This window comes from Petaurus breviceps, unplaced genomic scaffold (genome assembly GCF_028583685.1).
Source record: "Petaurus breviceps papuanus isolate PSGF00001 unplaced genomic scaffold, PetGlider_PUasm1.0 139, whole genome shotgun sequence".
In the NCBI taxonomy this organism is placed as follows: Eukaryota; Metazoa; Chordata; class Mammalia; order Diprotodontia; family Petauridae; genus Petaurus; species Petaurus breviceps.
The window spans coordinates 181,471-202,928 of NW_027185697.1; the positions used below are offsets into that span (position 1 = coordinate 181,471).

The 21,458-nt window shown below is 43.9% G+C and overlaps 1 protein-coding gene across 2 annotated transcripts in view; it reads right to left on the reverse strand.

Moving 5' to 3' along the window:
• TCF7L1 (transcription factor 7 like 1) overlaps window positions 1–21,458 on the reverse strand; it is a 231,011-nt gene that overhangs the window by 27,863 nt on the left and 181,690 nt on the right. For both annotated transcript variants that reach the window (XM_069065767.1, XM_069065763.1), the window contains exon 4: window positions 3,331–3,414. In XM_069065767.1, the coding sequence (XP_068921868.1) occupies window positions 3,331–3,414 (84 nt within the window). The remainder of the gene's footprint in view (window positions 1–3,330; window positions 3,415–21,458) is intronic.

Here is a 21,458-nt window from a genome sequence, read left to right on the forward strand (position 1 = left end):
AAGTGTTAAGTGTCCTGAGGCCAGATTTGAACTCAGGTCCTCCTGACTTCAGGGCAGGTGCTCTATTCACTGTTCTACCTAGCCACCCCGTTAAATTTTTGATGTACTTGTACTTGTATATACATTACTTGTACTTACATGTACTTGTCTCTCCTATAGAATGTAAGCTCCTCGGAAACAAGAATTGTCTTGTCCTTGTGCCTCTATTACTTGGTATGGTCCCTGGGACATGGTCGGCACTTAGTAAAAGCTGGCTGATTGATTACTGATTAAATTAACCGCCAATATTTTCTCTTTCACCAAATTTTGCTGATTTTTCTTCTAGTGGGGGGGAGGGGGTGTTGGTCTAAGGGTGGGAAAAACACAGCTGGGGGTGATGGATAACGGAAAAACAAGAAATCTTTGCTGCTTCACCTGTGTTTTCTACAGGATGGGACAACAGGGAATTTCTCACCATCTATAGGCCACCACTTCCCCATCAGTGGATCCACTAGGGAGGGCTGACAATCGCACATCTTTCTTTTGTATACATCCACCCTCATTAGGAAAGGCCCACCAAGTCCTAGCTCTTACTCCATGAAGCCTTCCCTGGCTACGTTAGCCATTAATGGCTTCCATCTCTGAAAACCAATGGCCCTTAAGAATCTGAGCCACCAACTTCAAGACTTTCTCCTGTAATCCATTCGCCACGCTTCTGTCCAAGACCACTAGAGGGCACTCGTGTGATGGCCAGGGGGGCTGACAAACCCCAGTAACGGTCCTTTACCACTGAATCCCATTTCTGCATTTGCTCTGCTTGGGCCTAAGCCTAGGTTCACACGGGGAAAATGAGGTCTGTTCTCTGAACCAGAGCTGGTGACGTGTGAGCCATTGTACAGGATCATAGACCGAGGCCGGGGGAGACCATCCAGTCCTTCCCCTACATTTTAGTGATATGGGAATTGGAGCAGAGCTGAAGGGACTAGCCCAGCATGCAGCTAGTAAGGAAGAAGCTGGATTCGAACCCAGGCATTGCTGACCCCATGCCCAGAGCTCTCTCTACTATATTACCTCAATCTAAATTTTATTCATCCTTCAAGGTGGAGAAGAGATCCTGCACCTCCAAGACCAGCACTTTATCCAGTGTATGATCTAGCTCCCTTGGTGGGGGGGGGGCAGGTGGTACCATAGTGCACTAGTTAGGAAGACTCATCTTCCTGAGTTTAAATCCCCAGCCTCAGACACTTAGATGTGTGACCCTGGGCAAGTCACTTATTCCTGTTTACCTCAGTTCCTCATCTGTAAAATGGGCTGGAGAAGGAAATGGCAAACCACTCCAGTATCTTTGTGGGGGGAAAAAAAGGCAAAATAAAACCAAAAAACAACAACAAACCCAAAACCCCAAACCCAAATGGGGTCACAAAGAGGCAGACATGACTTCCTGATGCTGAGGCCACAGGCCTCTATCTCCCTTTCCACAGTATTTCTCTATGAGGTAGCTGTATGCTATTTTTTAATACCCATGCTCAGTCTCTGTTAGCATAGGGATGAGGAAAACAAGAGAGGCAGGGAAGTGAGGGCAACAGCTGAAGGGTGATTGTTGTAATTCCAGGCTTTACATTTACCCCTATCAAATTTCATCTTATTAAATTTAGCCCAAGGTTCTTGACCATCAAGACTCTTTCCGCTCCTTTTCTTTTCTCCCCAGTAGTGGGGCAGGAGAGGAAGAGTCAGAATAGGCTGGGATGGGCTCTACTCATTGATTCTGCATTTTAGCCTGTTCTCCATTCTGAAGAGAGGGAGACGCAGCCTCCTGGGTTCAGCAATGCCAACTTCTACCAGGCTAAGCAGGACACCATTATTCTGTTCTTTGGTTAGGGAGAAAAACTCTCGCTATGTGGAGCTGGAATGGACCTCAGTCACATCATCCAAACCATTCACTTGACCCATGAGGAAACAGAGGCCAAGAGATTTAGGGAATTGCTCAAAGACACACTGATGTCAAGGGGCCAAGGAGGGATCAGCTTGAACAGCTCTGATGTCCTTACATCAAGTTGAAATCTGCCTTTCTGTACTTTTCACCCTGACCTCTTAGTTCTATATTTGGGGGGTCAAATAGAAAAAAAAGTCTAGTCCTTTTCCCAAATACCCATTCCTCCAAATACTTGAACACAGAACCTCCTGCCCCAGAATGATAGAATTTTAGATAGGAAGGAATCTCAGCAGACATCTTGTCCAACCCATACACAAAAGGAATCCCCATTATAGCACACTCAAAGAATGGCTGGTCAGACATTCTCTGAAAACTTCCATGCATAGGAAAGTCACTACCTCCCGACGTAGACCAAACCACTTCTGAGCAGCTCTAACTAATAGGACTTTTTCCCCTGCCCAACATGGAGCCTCAATCTCTCTCCTTGCAGCTTCTACCCGCTGCTCCTGGTTCTGTCCTAAGGGTTCAACAGAAGCAGCTGAATCCTTCCTGACTCTGGGCATTTCCACTGGCTGGCCCCACTGCCTGGCACTCTCTCCCCCTCCGACCTTCCCTGGCTGCCCTCAAGCCTCAGCTGAAGGCTCCCTTTGATCTTAATACTCTGACACCTTAATACTTATTTCCCCGAGATGATCTCCAACATAAATCTTGTTTTCACACAGTTGTTGGCAGATTATCTTCCCCTAGCTCCTTGGGAGCAAGGGCTGCCTTTTGCCTTCATTTGTACAGCCAATACTCAGCACCTTGTTGTCATTCAATCTCATCCAACTCTTCACGAACCCCGCGGACCATCTATGCCAACACTGTCCATGGGGTTTTCTTGGCAAAGATACTGGAGTGTTTTGCCATTTCCTTCTTCAGTGAATTAAGGCAAACAGAGGTTAAGCCCAAGGTCACACAGCTAGTGTCTGAAGCCAGATTTGAACTCAGGTCTTCCTGACTTCAGGCCCTAACTGCCTCCATGGCACATAGTAGGTGCTTAATAAATGTTGACTGACTTCCTCCAAACAATAACCTATCATATCCTTGAAGACCACTATCATGTCTCTGGAGAGCCCTCTTTTCTCCAGCATACCATACTCATTTCCTTGACCCAAACCTCAGGTAAGAGGACTCAAGACCCTTGCCCATCTTGTCTGACCTCCTCTTTGATCAGCTCTGCCTTAACTCACTGGGCTTATATCTCTCTCTATGACAAATATTTCCAAGATTTAACTTTTCAGGGTCAGTAATTTAGGACTTTGAATTCCCCATCTATAAAATACCCTTTTTTGCCTCTCATTGGGTCCATAAAGAGGAAATGAAGGGATTAGATAGAAAATATGGGTCTGAAGTGCTTTGGGGAGTTGTGGACTTACCAAGTGTGCAGGGGACGGTGACCTTGTGTCTTTCACTGTAGTGCTTGATGGGACATCGATGAGGGGCCATTTCATCTGCAAGTACTGCACAAAGGACAAAAAACAACCAAGTTAGAGGGCAAAGATCACCAAAGAAACAGAAGCCATTGTTCAGGAAGGACACATTTCCCACCTGAGGGCACACTGGGCCAAACCGCCCAGATCCCAAATTACGAATGGTCTATAAAAATGAGGGAACACACTGGTTGTCATTCTTCTGTCATTGTCATCACCGTTATCATCAATGCTGCTGACTTTGCACACCTTACTTTCATTCCAACTTTCATCACCACCTATTCCTTGATCTGGTCTTCCACCTCTAAACATTTATCCAGGCCTACAATAGCTTCCTCTCATAAAAGATTGAGTGCTGGACCTGGAGCCTGGAAAACCAGGGTTCAAAACCTTCTTCCAATACTAAAAGCTCTATAACCAGGGGTTAAATTCTTTAATCCTCACTTTCCTCACCCATAAAATGGAGATATTAATAGTCCTAGTGGCTAACTTACAGGGTTGCTGTCTGTAAACCTTGGAACAATGCATACATCATTATTGATCCACTATCTTATTCCACAAGCCACATAGAGATATTCTTTCCCATTTCTGGTTCCCTAAAATTCTCACTTTCTCATGTACTGAACAGGAAATCAGAAGACTAAGCTGTCAATTAATGAGCTGTGTGACCAGCAGCAGATCACTTAACCACCCCATGCCCAAGTTTCCTTATTTATATAACAAGGACAGTGCACTAGATGGGTGTGTAACGTTGTTTAATCACTAAGCTTCTATCATTTCATTATTGTTTTTGTTTTGCTTTGTGGAGGGGTAAAGGAAGGGCAATCGGGGTTGTGACTTGCCCAAGGTCACATGGCTAGCGTTAAATGTCTGAGGTCGGATTTGAACTCAGGTCCTCCAGGACCAGTGCTCTATTCACTGCACCACCTAGCCGCCCCAAGATTCTATCATTTCAAAAGCTCTCATGGGAGTTAAGGGGACCCTGGCGGCCTGGTCTGACCAACTTTAGGAGATAGGAACACTTTTGGGGTTTGGGGTGGTTGGGATGAAGGAGAGAGAGCTCGCTAGACTGGCACAAAGCACCCTGGTTGAAGCTGTGTGACTTTGGGTAAGTGACTTCTTCTCTGGGCCTCAGTTTTCTCATCTGTAAAAGGGATCAGCTGGGCTCTCCCCACTACTTACTCTATTCTTATTGACTCCCTTTCTCATTTTCTGGGGACCTGGGTAGCTCAGTGCATAGAGTGCTAGGAATGAAGTTAGGAAGACTCATCTTCCCGAGTTCAAATCTGGCCTCACACTTATTAGCTGTATGACCCCGGGCAAGTCACTAACCCATTTGTCTCACTTTCCTCATCTGTAAAATGACTCAGAGAAAGAAATGGCAAATCTCTCCAGTGTCTTTGCCAAGAAAACCCTAAATGGGGTCACAAAGAGTTGGACACAATTGAAATGACTGAACAACAGCAATGAAATCTCGTTTCCCATTTCTTCTCTGCTCACGTCCTTCACTGCCCTCTTTTCTCCCATACTCAGAGCTGATTATCTCATCTCCTACTTCATGGAGGTTAATAAAAACAATAAACGGCTAATATTTACACAACACTTTAAAATCCGATCCTCGCAACAATCCTGTGAGGTAGGAGCAATCACTAGGTCAATTTTATAGCTAAGTAAACTGAGGCTAAGTGACAATAAAAATCTCAGGGAGTTGATACTCAAGACAAGGAAGGAGATATGACGAGAGTAATCGCATAGGCGCCTTTGAGGAATCCAAGTCAATTGGCCCAGATCAACCGTATTTTCCAGTCCTGAAAGAGCTGGCAGATGTGATTTCTGAGTCGCTATTGTGATCTTTGAAAGGACACAGGGAGCACGAGAAACATCACAAGATTACAGAAGAGCAAAGGACCTGGTTTTCAGAGAAGGGAAGAGAAGAGAATTTGCAAAAGATACACTGGTAAACCTGACTTTGCAGGTTTGCAGTAAAGACTCATAAACCTGACTTTGCTTCCCGGGGAAATGGATACTGAATGAGTCATTAAACCAATGGATGGTGAACATGTGGGGAAATAAAAAGTGGTGATTATGGAGAGCCAGCCCGGGGCTTCACCCAGCACAGCCTCACATCTGACTGCTTGCTCAGATGCACTTTATAAATTTGATTCTGTCCTGTTGTTATTTATGCCTTTGTTACATCCACCATCAGGAAGTGCAATCTCCAAAAGAACAGGGACCATCATGGTATAGTCAAAGAATGCTCCAGATCTGTGACTTTGAATGTCAAGGGGCTTGTTAGTCCTTTTCCCCACCCCAACCCTCGCCCCATTTTCTGTGTGACGTAGGTCAGTTGATTCATTCCACTGGGCCTTGATTTCTTCATCTAGAAAACAGCTAGAAAGGTTGGCTGTGTCATGTGGTGTGCTCAAAAGGGCACTTGATTTGGGGTCATAAGATTTTCCTGCTTAATACCTAAATGATCGAACTCTCTTTCTGCAGATCTCTATTTGTCCATCTATAACAGGATGGCTTAGAAGATTCACTCCAGTCTTAAATCTATGATTTGACTGTCCTCTGGGATCCAAGTTCTCCTAAAATGTTAAGTTTCTCTCTTGCTCTGGAACTGACCCAGGAAAATCTCTGAATATACTCAGGGTATAGGCCTATGTTTCTCCAAACAGAGGTAACAAGATCCCCAAATTCTGAACAAGCAATGAAGCTACCAAATATACAACAGAACAGACATTTCATACCTTAGAAAATGCGTAAGACACAAAGAACTCTCAATATCCCAACTCTGGGATATAGAAACACCTACAGCAGCCATCAGTAAAATAGTCCTCTGGAAGAAGAATGTAATTGCCATCAGAGCAAGTCTTTTGACATTTCAGTGAGTTTTCCTTTTCCATAGTTGTACCTAATTCCCCCAAGAATTTCACTATCAACCTGTGGCTTAGACAATAAGCAATCTCTTTCTGATATCCCCATATCCTTTAATCAAAGAAGTTTTGTTTTTCAATCAATAAATCTTTATTAATAAGAGTCTTCTATGTGCCAGGCACTGTATTAAACACTGGAGACATAAAAAGAGGCAAAAGATGGATAGTTCCTGCCCTCTGTAGCAGCAAGCACCCCACGGTCCCCAGGGTGGCTGCCAACACAGGTTCTTAGATCTGCTTTGATAAAGGAAAGCAACTCAAAATGGGTTAACAAGCTTACTTTAATCAGTCAAATTATGTATCGTTTACCTAGTTCAGGGGAAAAAGGTCAGCACCCCAAACTTCAGAGTATACAGACAGAATCATCAAGATGGAGAAACAGATCAAGTAGACAGTTTTCAAACTGTCCAACTATTACATCCATACCCAATCAACATCTGGGTTTCAACATCTGGGTTTTTCAAAGCTGAGGGGGGGCTCTCAACAATGGCTTCCCAGAATCCAGATCAAATCACAGAACACTTCTCAAAGTGAGCCCCAAAACAAAGCTACACATCAAGGCTTATGGCTCAGAGAATGTAACAACCTTATTGACTCACTGGCCAAACAAAAAGTATCTACTGAAAAACAAGCCTCCCACCCCAGGCTCCAGGTGCACTTTAGCCTAGGGTCAGGGAAGATCTTTAAATTTTCATTTCCATTATACCCTCAAGGAGCTTATCATCCAATGGAGGAGCTTACAATCTAATGGAAGGTGGGAACTTCTCATTTGGGATTCCCTATGAGGCACCCAGGTGACCTCTGCCTAGAAGGCTGCTTAGTGAATTCAAAATTCTACCTATTCAGGGCAGGAGCTGGGGGTTCACAAGCATTGCATATATGAGTTATCCATGAAGGCAAAGTGGGTATGTATGGGTAGCATGCCTCGGTCATACAGGAAGTCAGTCAGGGTTCTGGTTGTTATCACTTCTTGGGGCTCCACTTTTGGGAGTTTTCCTCTCCAGCTCAATGCCAGCCTATGTCTATCTTTGCCATTTGCTTCTGCTACAAGTCACCATAAGCTATTCCTCTGGGGTAGGGAGTAAGAGGAAATTACATGGAAACAAGCTTCCAGCTCCCAGAATTCAGGTCTGCTCTGCTGTTCAGTCTTCTGAAGAGTGGAAATCCAAACAAGAGAGGGAGTGAGATGGTCTAGTTGCTTGCCTATATCACCGACTAGCTCCTCTAACAAGTTTGCCTTCCAGAGTCATAATCAGCCTGCCATCTTGGAGGCTGGCCCAATCTCTGAAGGTGAATCTGTAAGGAGCCATTGTACATGTCCACACTTCATGGGGAGGGCAAAGGATCATAGATTTGCAGATGAAACCTAGGAGGCATCTAGTCCTAAAAAAGAATCCTTGTTAAAATATATTAAAAAAAATGGTTAGCCAATCTTTACTTGAGGACATCCAATGGGGAGGAGCCCAAGCCCAGGACCTCCCAAAATGTTCCAGGCATCTTTGGACCACTCTATTTTAAAGAAGCTTTTCCTGACATAAAACCAAACCATCTATTACTCCCAGCTCTGCCTTCTGAGACCAGAGTAATTCAGATCCCTCCTTTTTTTGATTTTTTGCTTTTTGGAGGGGGAAAGTCAGGGCAATTGGGGTTAAGTGACTTGCTCAAGGTCACACAGCTAGTAAGTTTTAAATGTCTGAGGTCAGATTTGAACTCAGGTCCTCCTGACTCCAGGGCTGGTGCTCTATTCACTGCACCACCTAGCTGCCCCAAGATCCCTCCTTCTCATAACAGGCATTCAAATACACAAAGATATTACATCCCCTCTACCTCTTCTCTTCTCTGAGCTAAACATTCCCAGTTCCTTCAACTGACCTTCACATGGCATCAACACCAGGATTACTGTCCCAGCTGATTTCATCTGGTCACTCTCAAGCTCATCCCAAATGTACTTATTGCTTAATAATCTTGTGATATGGTTGGTGTCCCAGCAGCCTACCTGAGTGAAAGCTCTATGAGAACAGGAGTGATGATGATGATGATCAATATGCATCAATATCATAGCTAACATTTATATGGCACCTACTATATACCATACAGGGCAGTGGACAAAATGCCAGGCCTGGAGTCAGGAAGATCTGAGTTCAAAGCTGACCTCAGACACTTACTAGCTGTGTGACCCTGGGCAAGTCACTTAACTTTGCTTCAGTTTCCTCATCTGTAAAATGAGCTACAGAAGAATATGGATCTTTGCCAAGAAAACCTCAAAAGGGGTCACAAAGAGTGGAATCCGACTGAAAAGCAGCAACATGCCAGACACTGTGCTATGCACTTCACACATTTCATTTCATTTGACTCTTACACAACTCTGGGAGGTAGGTGCTGTTACTATCTTTATTTTATAATTGAGGAAACTGAAGTGAACAGAGGTTCCATGACTTGCCAAGGGTCACACGGCTAGTGTCTGAGGTCAGATGTGAACTCAGGTCTTCCTGAATCCAGACCTAGTCTTTACCCTCAGAAATCACAACTTAATTAAACCACCTCTTTCCCCCAAGGTCCACTCTGTATAATAGAGGCATTTGAGAGTACTGGACCCAAGAGTCAGAAGATATGCTTTCAAATCCCACCTTAGACACTGCCTAGTAAGACCAGGGGGTAGTCCCTTCATCCCAGTGAGGCTCTGTTTGGCACCTCTAAGTCTGAATAATGATGCCCATAGTGCTGTCTACCCCACAGAGGCAACAAAAAATACAACTACTGGGGAACTTTAAAGGTGCCATCATTCATGTCAATGATCTCTGTCTCACGGGCTGCTGTGAGGGGAGAGCTCTACAAACTCTCAAGTTCGATTTAAGGCTGAAGGATTCATCTCAGCACCACTCTCCACAGTGAGTTCTTCCAGCCAACTGTGGAACAGCCTGGAGAACAGTACCACCGAGGTGTTGGAGGGCTGGGGGAGGGGCAGTGAATTTGCTTCAGATTAACCCTGGTGTTAAGGCTCACATATGGAGAGAGGATAGGAGGGGCTTTCCCCTTTCAAATCAATTTGTGCCTGTGTTTTGCACCCAAACGCCATGGTCCTGGTACAATGAAGGCTCTTATCCAGAGTGACACTGACATTCCTTAGGCTCCCATATTAAATGCTGGAAAGGGCCACCAAGGCTACCTCATTTCATTTCGCAGATGGGGAAACTGAGGCCCAGGGAAGGGAAGTGACTTTTTAGAAATCACTGGAGCTAAGATTTCAACTAGGAAGGGACCATTCACGACCAGTTTTATGGATGAGAAAACTAAGGCATGGGAATTTGAAGTGACTTGAATAATCATAGACAGAATTTGAATGCAGAACCTCTGACTCCAGACCCCTTTCTGCTATACCACACTGCTGCTCTTTACTCAGAAAGTGCCCACCCCTATTTAAGGCAATGGATTCTTTAAAGCCCAACCGCTAGTCCAGGGGTGCCCCCTTGTTTTGTGGTTCCCTCCCCTCTCTGGGGCTTCCCATTTTTCGATGTACATGGCCAGATGGATTGGCTGCTCTTGGTTCATGGTTGTTCCACTCGGGCTGTCCCATGATGGGTGAGATTCTTCTCTGGGACAGCTCAGAACCCCGTCCTGAGAGATGGCAGCCCTGTGGGATGGCAGCCGGGGAGAATGTGCAGCCAGGGAGAATGTGCAGCCGATTAACTGCAGCTGTGCCCTGGAATTTCCCCAACATACAAATCTTCGTGATGTAAAACAGCTGGGAGGAAATCCCAGCATGCCCTGGATGGAGGCAGAGCTGCCAATAAGCTCAGGAGATTAACCCTCTGACTTCCAGAAGTTAAGACGTTTCCTCTCTCCCTCCCAGCAAGGTCTCTCTCCCTCTTACACAAGGCTCCCCTTGCTGTGGGAGAGACGGGGACCTCGGGCGGGAGGGTCAGCAGATGGGCTAGGCCCGACGAATTCCCACACTCCCCGTGCTCACACGAGGGCCCTTTCAGGAACTCGGCTCAAGCCAGAAGCAGGGAAACCGAGTCTCAAGTTACAGAGTCAACAGCAGTTCCTCCAAGAGATACACATTCCAGCCAGAACCAAGGAAAACATTAGTCTGAAGGAAGGTGACTCACCCTACCAGGGTCCCAGGTGAGACAGCTCCCCCGAACAGAACAGAAGGGCTCCCCACTTTTGCTCCCTAAAAGACAGTGACATCCAGCACAGGAGAGTGAGTGCCCACAGGAGGACACTTTTGTTCCTCATTCTCCCCACCTGTAAAACACTGAACTCGATCTCAGAGGTACATTTGGGCTATAAATCCTACTTGATACTTTCTTGTCTGGACCTGTGATTTTACTAGTATGGAAACTTTTCCCACCAACACAGGTGGGAAACACCAATGAAACAGAGAGCCCAGGAGGTATCTAGATTTAGAAGAACAGCTGAGTTCAAAACATGCGCCTATCTCCTCACTACCTGTGTTACATTGGGCCTCAGTTTCCTTAGCTGCCCAATGAGAAGCTTTACATGTAAAATCTTTAGGATCTCCTGCTTAGGGGTACTGAGTGGAGAAGTGATTTGCTGAAGGATACCCAGTTAAAGTTTGTTAAAGACAGAATCTGAACCAGTGGGGTAACTGAAAGAATGTCAGATTTGGAAGGCAGGGACCTGGATTCAAATCTCATTTCTGCCACCTACTGCCTGTGTGGCTGGAGGCAAACCGGTCGTTACATCTCTCTGGGCCTCAGTTTCCTCATTTGTAAAATTGAAATAGTAGGGCGGTTAGATGGTGCAGTGAATACAGCACCGGCCCTGGAGTCAGGATGACCTGAGTTCAAATCTGACCTCAGACACTTAACACAAAAACTAGCCGTGTGACCTTGGGCAAGTCACTTAACCCCAATTGCCCTCCCCCAAAAAAGCAAAAAAAAAAAAAAAATTGAAATAGTAGTGATACCTACTCAGGATCAAATGAGATGTTTGTAAAGTGCTTTGCAAACTTTCGACCGCTAAAAAAAAAAAAAAGGCAGCTATTGTTCTAATTAGATTAGCATTTAGTAATTAACAGTAGTAATCATCATCATCCTCTCCAGCTGCTGTCTATCCTTCCATGGGACACACAACACAGTGCAGACTGTGGCTGATCGGAAGGGATGTTACCAGGCCGGGAGCTTGCTAGCTGCTTCTTCCCCAAACTGTCCAATCCTACACGCCTCTGGGTCTGCTCCTGGACCCACGGAACTTTGCCAGCCAGGGCTGGGGAACGGGCATCCCAACTCCTCCAGCCTCTTCTGGTAGACTCGGTCTCCTGGGGCTCAGAGACAGGGGTCCCTTTGAAAGAGGAGCGAGGCTTTCTTTTCTTTCAGACGAGAAACAAAACTACCCTCCTTTTGCCCCTTTTTTTTCTTCGGGGTATTTAAAAACGTTCTATTGATGTTTTTTTTTGGGGGGAGGGGTGCTCTCTGGCTTCTTACTCCTCACAACAGAAGCCCCACCTTATAAAAATGAAGCCAAGCCATGGGTTCCATCTGAGAATCAGGCACCTGCAGGCCCACCCTGGAGAAGGGCTCTCTGAGCAGAGCAGCCCGAACCCCTGCAGCCCCCAGCCGAATATACAGGGGGCCAAGAGGCCTCTGAACAGCAAAAGCAGCTCCCTGAAACGCAGCTACACCCAGAGACGGTGACAAATGTCTATTCTTGTCTCTGTCAAAAGAGACTGTTTTAAAACACTCAGCAAATAAGCTGCATTTGATGGTCAAGGCCCAGTATGGGGGCAGAAGCACCAATAGATCTAAGAGAGCAGAGATGTAGAGTGGGAAGCGACCTCAGAGACCTTTATAAAAAGGGAAACCGAGGCACAAGGAGGCTACATGAGGAAAAGTCACACGAAGAATGCTGAGGAAGCAGCACTGATTGTGGGTGAGGGCCTAAGTTAAAATGGGTGATCATGGGACACACACACACACACACACACACTCACACACACTCACTCACACCTGCTCTCCTTGTGGGCAGGGGCTGTTTATCAGTTCACACTTGTCTTCCCTGGGCTTTGCATAACGCCTTGAATACAGCAGGCAATTAATAGTGAGCCAGTCACCATTTATTAAGCACCTACTAGATGCCTATTGTTGCTGGACTGGCTTAGATTGGCTCACCCGTCTCTAGTTAAGGAATGGCCTTTGCTGGTTCAAGCTTCAGGTTTGCTCTCCACCTTCATGAGGCTCAGATTTAAAATGGGGAGGGGAGAGTGGGATTCTGTGGTCTCTGATGTCCCTTCTGGCTTTGCCTCTATGATTTTACGAAGACTGCTTGACAGAAAAAACAAGAGAGATTAGCCAAGGGTCTGAGGTGGGCTTCATCCTAAAAGGCAGGGAAGCTTGTACTTGGAGTCAGAAAGAATGGGACCGGGCTTAGAATCCTGCCTCAGATACTCTCTAGCTACAAGACACGGGGTAAGCCATTTTACTAGCCCCCAGTTTGCTCATCCATAAAATGGGAAAAATATTCTTTACCGAATCCACCTGGATACTGCTGCCAGGGTGAAGGGAGAACATATCCATCTAAAACTTTTAAAATCTTCAAGTGCTACATGAGAGTATATTGAGTTTTGCCTCAGCTGCCCAACAGAGAATGGAGAAGTCATCTTTGTGACCCACCTGGCCCCTTTTCTACACTCACTTGGCGATCTCCTAGGTCCAACCATGTCTCCCTTGGTCCTCATATCTCCTCATAGGTCTCTACCTAGGAGACACCACAGAGCAGAGTGCTGAGCCTGGAGTCAGGAAGACTCATCTTCCTGAGTTCAAGTCTGGCCCCAGAACTTCCTACCTATGTGACCCTGGGCAAGTTAACTTCACCCTGTTTGACTCAGTTTCCTCATCTGTAAAATGAACTGGTGAAAGAAATGACAAACTACTCCAGTATCTTTGCCAAGAAAAGCCCAGATGGGGTCACAGAAATGACTGAAAAAGAACAAGGTCTCCATGCCTCCAGCCTCTCCTTCACATAGCCACCAAAGCCATTTCCCTATAAACACTCACTGGATTCCAGGCTTCTTTCTGAAGCTTCCAGAGCCCCTCTTGCCTCGCTACTTTCGAGACACAGCTCAGGCACCACCAGGCTCTTCTGAATCCCTAACAACTGCCCTCGATTTATTCTGCGTAGATCACACACGGCTTGTGCATGTCTGCCCTGATAAAATGTAAGTGTGGCAAAAGAAGGGATGGTTTCAGATTTTGGTCTGGATCCTTAGTGTCTAGGTCGGTTCTTGGCATGTACTAGGGTTAAATAGTAAATGCCTGGAGATTGATAGATTGGTTACATCTAGGATAAAATGCAAACTTCACTGTTTGGCTTTTAAAGCCCTTCGAAATCTGGCTCCAGCCTATCTTTTCAGACTTAGTGAACATTAATCTCCTTAACACACTCCAAATTCCAGCCAAATTGGCCCTCCTTCTTTGTTCTTTCTCACGGGATATTCCATCTTCCATCTGAGGGCCTTTGCCCAGCCTGTCCCCCACGTCTCTCCCTTCTCATCTCCTCTTTCTTTCACTAAAATCACCAGTCATCTTGACTTTTGTCCTGCCACTGGACCTCAATGACTCCGGAGGAGAGAGTGAGGCTGACAGGACTCTGCAGAGCTTTGTTTCACTTAAATCCAATCCATGTGCAAGCTATGACATCACTCATGAACTCAAGAACAAAGGAGGAACAATTAGGATCCCTCGTTTCCTTCCAGGCTCAGCCCAGGTACCACCTCCTAGAGGAAAGGTCCCTTCCAATCCCCCCAGGTGCTAAGACTTTCATCTACTTTATATAAATTATATATTGAACTTTCTGTGAACATGCTCTTACCTCCCCCTGCCCCCAAAAAACCCCTGTGAAAAGAATATTAGCTCCCTGAGGGCAGGGTCTGTTTCATTTTTGGTTTTGTAATGCCAGCTTCTGGTTTGGAAGCAATGAATAAATGGATTTGTACTTGGAAGGAACTGCAAAGCAAAGCTGACTTGCTGAAAACCCAGGCCATGACGTGAGCAGCACAAGTTGTCTCTTTACGTTCAGTCGGGTCTCTCCACGTTCAGTCGGGTCTCTCCGAAGTTCTAGGAAGCACAAATACAGTCCATAACTCCTTTCACCCCACCCAAAGTGGAGAGGATGGGTAAGCTTGGGTGCAGGAGAAAGCCAGTGAGGATAAGAATTCTCTTTAATGGTTAAGTCAAAGTTGATTTTTGGTATGGTTTTTGCCTTAAACTACCCTGACTGTATAGACAATCAATAAACACGTTGCTTTCTACCCATTCATTCTCATCACAAGATCTACATACTCTGGACTTACTGTTTCCCAAACTTGACAGTCCATCTCTGGCCTTGGTATCACCTCCCTCCACCCCCATGCCTGGAATGCATTCCCTTCTCATGCATGCCACTTAGAAATCCCAAGCTCACCTCCTGCAGGAAATCTTGTCTGATACCCCCCTAGTTTTACCTCCTCAGCAAATTCTTACAGAGATAGTTATCTCTCTTTCTGTGTTTCATGGGTTGTAAAACTGCTTAAATGATCCCAAGCTTCCCATGAAAAGGAAAGGCCCATATTTTTAATATCAACATTTCACCACTGTGATGGGATGGTATTAGGGTAGTGAGACTTTGTATACAACAAGCACAAAATAAATAAGGCTATCACATAAAAGGCAACTGAAGGGGACATGGCGGGCAGCAGTTAACTACAACATTTAACCCATGAGAAACTCTAAAGAAAAGGAATAAGACACACCATGCAGAAACTGAATGATAGCAAAAGAGAAGATGGGCTGGTCACATGTTAAGGGTGAGGGGACGACAGGTGGATACTGGTACCCTCAAGATGGTGCCAGAAATTGAGGGAGGCCACCAGCATGGTGGGACGGGTCCCTGTGAAGATGAGCAGCCGCTGCCCTGCTTAGTTTTAACTCCTAAGAACCTGCTATCCCTCACAGGTTAAGCTCATCACCTTGCTAACTCAAGCCTTGACTGACACCACCTGCTTCAGCCTCCTCTCCTCTCTGATTGGAGGGTAGACTACCAAGCTCCTCTCAATGCCTTCCTTTATAAAGGGGAGAAATGGGACTCTCAGCTCATTCCACTCTGTATCTCCTGCCCTGCCTAGTTTCAAATCCATGGAAAAAGATGGCCCCTGTTCTAGGTACTCTCTGGCATCCTGTCCCCCCCATTCCATTTCCTGAATCCTTTTGTGTATGGTCTCCCCAATTAGATTATAAATGCCTTGAGGGCAGGGACTGTCTTTAAAAAAAACAACATTATTATTTAATTGTATCCCTAGCATTGAGTGGAATGTCTAGCACAGAGTAGGTGCTTAATAAATGTTTATTGGACTGAATTTATTTGATCTGGGCTGGCAATCTACATTATAGGAAGGCACTCTAAAATATTATTACTATCTGTTTACCTGTTGTATATTCTTTTCCCCCTCCCCCCACCACAGAAAGTAAGCTCCTCATGGGCAAGGATTATTTGTGAGTTTATATTTCTATTTCCTGTATTTTGCATAGTGCCTTGAATACAACAAACACTTAATAGTCATCCAGTCACTAACCATTTATTAAGCACCTACTATGTGCCTCCAACTGTTGGACTGGCTGAGACTGGCTCTCACTTCTCTAGCTAAGGAGCCTCCCTTGCTGGTTCATGTTTCAGGTTTGTTCTTGTCCAGATTTTAGCTGCCCATTTGGATTTGCTTCAGTGGGAAAAGAAGCTTGTCCCAGCCCTTATGTTTCACTTAATGGCTTGGTTCAACACCTCCAGACGTTGAAGGTTAGTTAAGCTCAGCCTCCATCTAGAAGAGTGAAGCCTTCCAGAAAAAATCCAGGGAAAAGTCCCTGTTTGCCCCAACCCAGCCTGCTAACTTGATGTCCTTTACAATTTGAAAATTCTTGACTTATGACATTAAAACAAGACCTGAATAGGAGCTCTAAAACATAAGGTAATTGGCACATTGTTACTTAAAGGGTACTACGTTTGGATTCAGAAGACGTGCCACCTTTCCCACTTTTTACTGTGTGACTGGCCAAGTCACTAAACCTCTTTGAAACTCAGTTTCTACTTCCAGAAAAAGGGCTCATCATACCTGACTGGTCCACCTCATGGGCATATGAGAGTACTCTGAATAAACTATGGTGGACTCTCAAAATAAGGTATAACTAGATGTTAATACTGGGCTTTTACTTACTCTAAATTATTTGTGGGGAAAAAAATCAACATAGGAAATTCCAGCATTATTATGATTGTTGTACATCAAAGACGTGGGGACATATGACAGATTTCATTTGCTGCTTCTATTTATAAGCTTCCTCTTACTGACTTTTGATGAAAGAATGAATAAGCATTTATTAAGTGCTCATAATATTTAAAACAATGGGGACACAAATACAAAAGATGGTGCCTTTGCTCCTTTGTACTAAAGGGGTAAATAACACCTATAGATCTAGGACAAGGGGGAGGGACCCATGGATTATTTCAGGGGGCCCATGAATTTGAATGGGAATATGATTGATATCTTCTATAATCCAATGTATTTTTATTTTTTGCATTGAAAAATATTATTCTGAGAAGGGGCTACTTGCTGTCACCAGGCGCTATGCTGGATGATGTTGATACAAGGACAAAAACGAAATGGCCCTTCCCTTAAAAAGCTGACATTCTTTTGGCTCTGGTCTGATGATAAAGGTCAAACTCATTAACCAGGCATTCCAGGACACTACAATTTGGCCTCAAGGAAGGTTAGTGGAAAGAGCCAGAGAGGCAATGGCAGTGACCTGGGCTCAAACCCTGATTCTGCCACAGTGCACGTATAAACTTCTACATCACTTAACACCTTCATGACTCAGTTTCCTGCTCTGTAAAATTAAAATTGTTGTAAATATAAAATGTGTTGGACTAGAGGGCCTCTAAGGTCCTTTGGCAGGGGGGAAACTTTCTGATAATTATCTACATTTCTGAATCCTCCATCTCTGCTAAGTTGGTTTACTCACTGTCTCACCAACATATCTTGCCTCTTCCTAGCTCCATGATTTGGTTCATACTGTTTTCCTCCACCATGTACTACCCTCCTTTTCTTCATTGCCTGTTAATCCTTTGAGATTCAGCTTTATGTTCTATTTTCTGTGAAACCTCTGAGTCAACCAAGGAGCTCCAATAACATTTATGATATGTATCATACTTCTACCACATAAACATATAATGCTCAGTACAACTTCTTGTAGCTAACAGAACGAAAGCCTTCTGGCAGTAGGGAGTGTTTCGTTTTTGCCTTTCCTATCTTTGATACCTAGGTCGATACTTCTTGACTCTTAAGTCCAACACTCTTTCAATAACACCTAGCAGCCAGTAAGACCTGCTAGTAGACAGCTACTTTTCAAAGGCTGCACAATACAAAACATAGTCAGATTCATGGTACAGTCTGAGATTTTCTCCAGAATAGTCTTCCCTCCCTGAACAACACAATACAACCCTCACTAATTTCTCTTTTTTTAGATGATCATGTTGTGCAAGATAGGAAAAGGCCAGAAAAGTAGTACTTCAGCTCTAAGAAGATCATAAAAATGAGTCATCAGAAGAAGCAAAAACAGCCGATAAGGATGGTTCAGAGAAAGAGCCCCATTAGACAAATGTGTAGCAAAAACTCTATCCAAAGAGATATTTTTTCCTTCCTCCCCTATGTTCCTTTTCTAAAAAAGAGTGCTTTCTCTACCTTCTGGACAATACAAAGGGCACCAAGATTATGAAACATAATGATTTTCCCTATGTTTTTTTTAAATATGCAAGATTCACTTGCAATTCAATGATTGTCCAGCCAGCAGATCAAAAAGCACTTCTGTCTTAGGGTCAGAGATCTAACCTGTTTGATGACTTCTAGGACTCTGGACCCTGACTGATGAATTCTGGACCTTCATTCAATGAACACACACACACACACACACACACACACACACACACACACACACTCAGTCATAGGGCTGATAAATAGAAGGGGCTTTAGAGATCAAATCTAACACCATCATTTGATAGATGAGAAAATTGAGACCAGAGAAGTGAAGGGTATAGGCCAAGATGGCATAGCTAAGTCACTGGCAGAGATAATACTGATGCCTAGGTACCCTGACTGCAAACCCAGTTCCTCTCTCTTCTATTCCACATGAGGCTTCTTGAGTGCCTACTGTACATAAGCAATATGTTAGGGGCTGTGAAAGATCATAAAGACCTATAAAATATTGGTCCCTCAAAGAGTTTACAATCTGACTCCTAAATGTTCAATTCAATGGCCTTTCTCACTCAGCACCCTCTCTGACCCATTTGTAGGTTTTGACACTGTTGACCACGTTTTCCTCCTGGATACTCTCTCCTCCCCCTCAATTTAAGGGAAATTGTTCTTTGTTGGTTCTTTTTCTACCAGTCTTAATATATTTTCTTGAGTCTCTTTTGCTAGCTCATTATTCATTGGTTGCCCATTAATGGTAGGTGTGTCTCAATGCTCTATCTCGGGTCCTCTTCCTTGTTTTCTCTAATGGGGATATCATTTGCTCCCATGAGTTTATTTATAATCTTTGGAGATGACAATGAAATTATATCTTTTCCAGCTCTAATCTCTTTCTAAAATTCTAGGTCCAAATCCTTAATTGTCCATGATAGTATCAGTTGGACATTCCATTGGCATCTTAAATTCAATGTCAACTTTTTCATGAAGATCGTCCATTCTGCCAGTCTTCAAGGTTTAATGCAGTCACATCACTTCTTTTTGCTTATCTTGAATTTTGTAACCAAAAGTTAGTTAGTTACTTATAATTAATCTCTTATTTCCTAGTTGAGTCTTATTCTACAATACTTCTTCCATCTACTTCTTTCTTTCTTCTAATATGTCAATCAACCCAGTTAAGGATTCCATCGCCTCTCTCTTACCTACCCAACTACCTTGACTTCCATAGTGTTTCCCTTCTACAACCTATTCCCTACATGGGAACCAAAGACATCTCACTCACTAAAGCACAAGTTTTTCTATGACCTACTTCTAGTCTACAAACTTTCAATGGCTCCCTATTATCTAAAATGTAGAAAACAAATTCTCTAGCACATAATTCAAGGTGCTCCACAACCCAACTCCAATCTACCAATTTGGTCTCATTTCATATATTCTACATTCCAGCCAAATTGACTATTAGCTGCTCCATGAACCTGATTTGATGCTTCACTTCCTGCCTTCATGTGCTCATAAAAGCCATCTTCCCCTGCTTAGAAAGCACGCCCTTTCTCATCACTCCTGTCAACATCCTGATCTTCCTAGAAAGTCCAATTCGGAAATCCCTGTTGCAGACCCTTTTGGGATCTCCCCAGTTGTTAGCACTTTCTGCCTTCTTAAAGTATCCTGGATTTACTTTATCTGCATGCATTTTGTATCCCTCTAATTATAATGATGATAGCATTTATACAGCACTTTAAGGTTGGCAAAGTGGTTTACAAATATCTCCTTTGATCTTCCCAACAACCTTGGGAGATGTTATTTCCCTCTTATACAAACAAGGAAACTGAGGTTGCTGGAGGATAGGTGACTTATTCATTATTATATAACTGGTAAGTGTATTACTCAAGATTTTAATTCAGGTCTTGCTGACTCCAAGGCCAGATCTATCCACTGTGCTACCTAGTGATTCCTACCTGAGGAGAAGAATGTAATTCCTTCTCCTTAAGGTCAAAGACTAATTTTTCCCCTCTCAGAATCACTGTGCCTTGAATATAGTAAGTGCTCAATCAATCAAATCAACCAGCTAAGAAGCAAGAGGAAGGGGCAAGTAGTCCTAGTTCAGACAGTTGAGTTACCATCAAACCTTCACTCAATCATTTATTAAATGCTTACTAGATGCTGGGCACTCTGCTCAACAAGACATAGATCAGGACAACTGGAGATGGTCCTGGATGCAGAAAGGCAGACACAATCCTGCTCCCCAAGAGGATCACATTCTATTGTTGGAAGAAAGATGTAAACACTTCAGGGTATGCATAAGATATATACAGCAGAAGGAAGGCTGGAATGGATGAAGAAAAGGGAACAAAGAATGAGAAGCAGCCAGGGGCATGAGGAAAAGTCTTCTGCAGAAGGTGGAATGTGAGCTGAGTCTTGAGATATAAGTAAGAGGGCAGAATATTCCAGGCACAGGGACAACCAGGACAAAGTGTGCAGAGAGGAGATGGTGATTTCTGGGCAAAGTAGGTCAGGCTATCTAGATCACAGGATGGATGGAGGGGAGTAACGGATAAGAACTGGTGACAGTGACAAAAATCCAATAGTCTCTGATCTCAAGAAGATTACATGCTACCTGTGGGTGAAATAAATAAATAAACATCTCTTTCTTTCTCTCTGTCAAGATATAAAACAAGACACAATGATTTTAATATATATATGTACATATATGTATATATATATAATTGATTAAGTTTTAATTTTCAACATTCACTTCCATAAGATTTTCAGTTTTAAATTCCACTCCCCTTTTCCTTCCCCTTCCCCAAGATGGCATGCAATCTGATATAGGCCCTCCTTATACATTCATATTAAACATATTTTCACATTAGTCATGATGTAAAGAATTATGACCAATGGGAGGAACCATGAAAAAGAGGACACAAAACAGCAAAAGAAAAGGAGAGCAAATAGCATGCTTCCGTCTGCATTCAGACTCCAAAGTTCTTTCTCTGGATGTTCATAGCATTTCCCATCATGAGTCTTCTGGAGTTGTCTTAGATCCCTGCATTGCTGATACAAGATAAGTCTATCAAAGTCAATCATCGCACAATGTGGCTGTTACTGTGTACAATGTTCTCCTGGTTCTTCTCATTTCACTCAGCATCATTTCATGTAAGTCTTCCCCAGTTTTTTCTGAGTTCGCCTGCTCATCATTTCTTATAGCACAATAGTATTCCATTACATTCATATACCACAACTCGTTCAGCTATTCCCCAATTGATGGACATCCCCTCAATTTCCAATTCTTTACCACCACAAAAAGAGCTACTATAAATGCTTTTGTACATGTGGACCCTTTTCCCATTTTTATGATCTCTTTGGGATACAGACCTAGAAGTGGTATTGTTGGGTCAAAGGGTATGCATTGT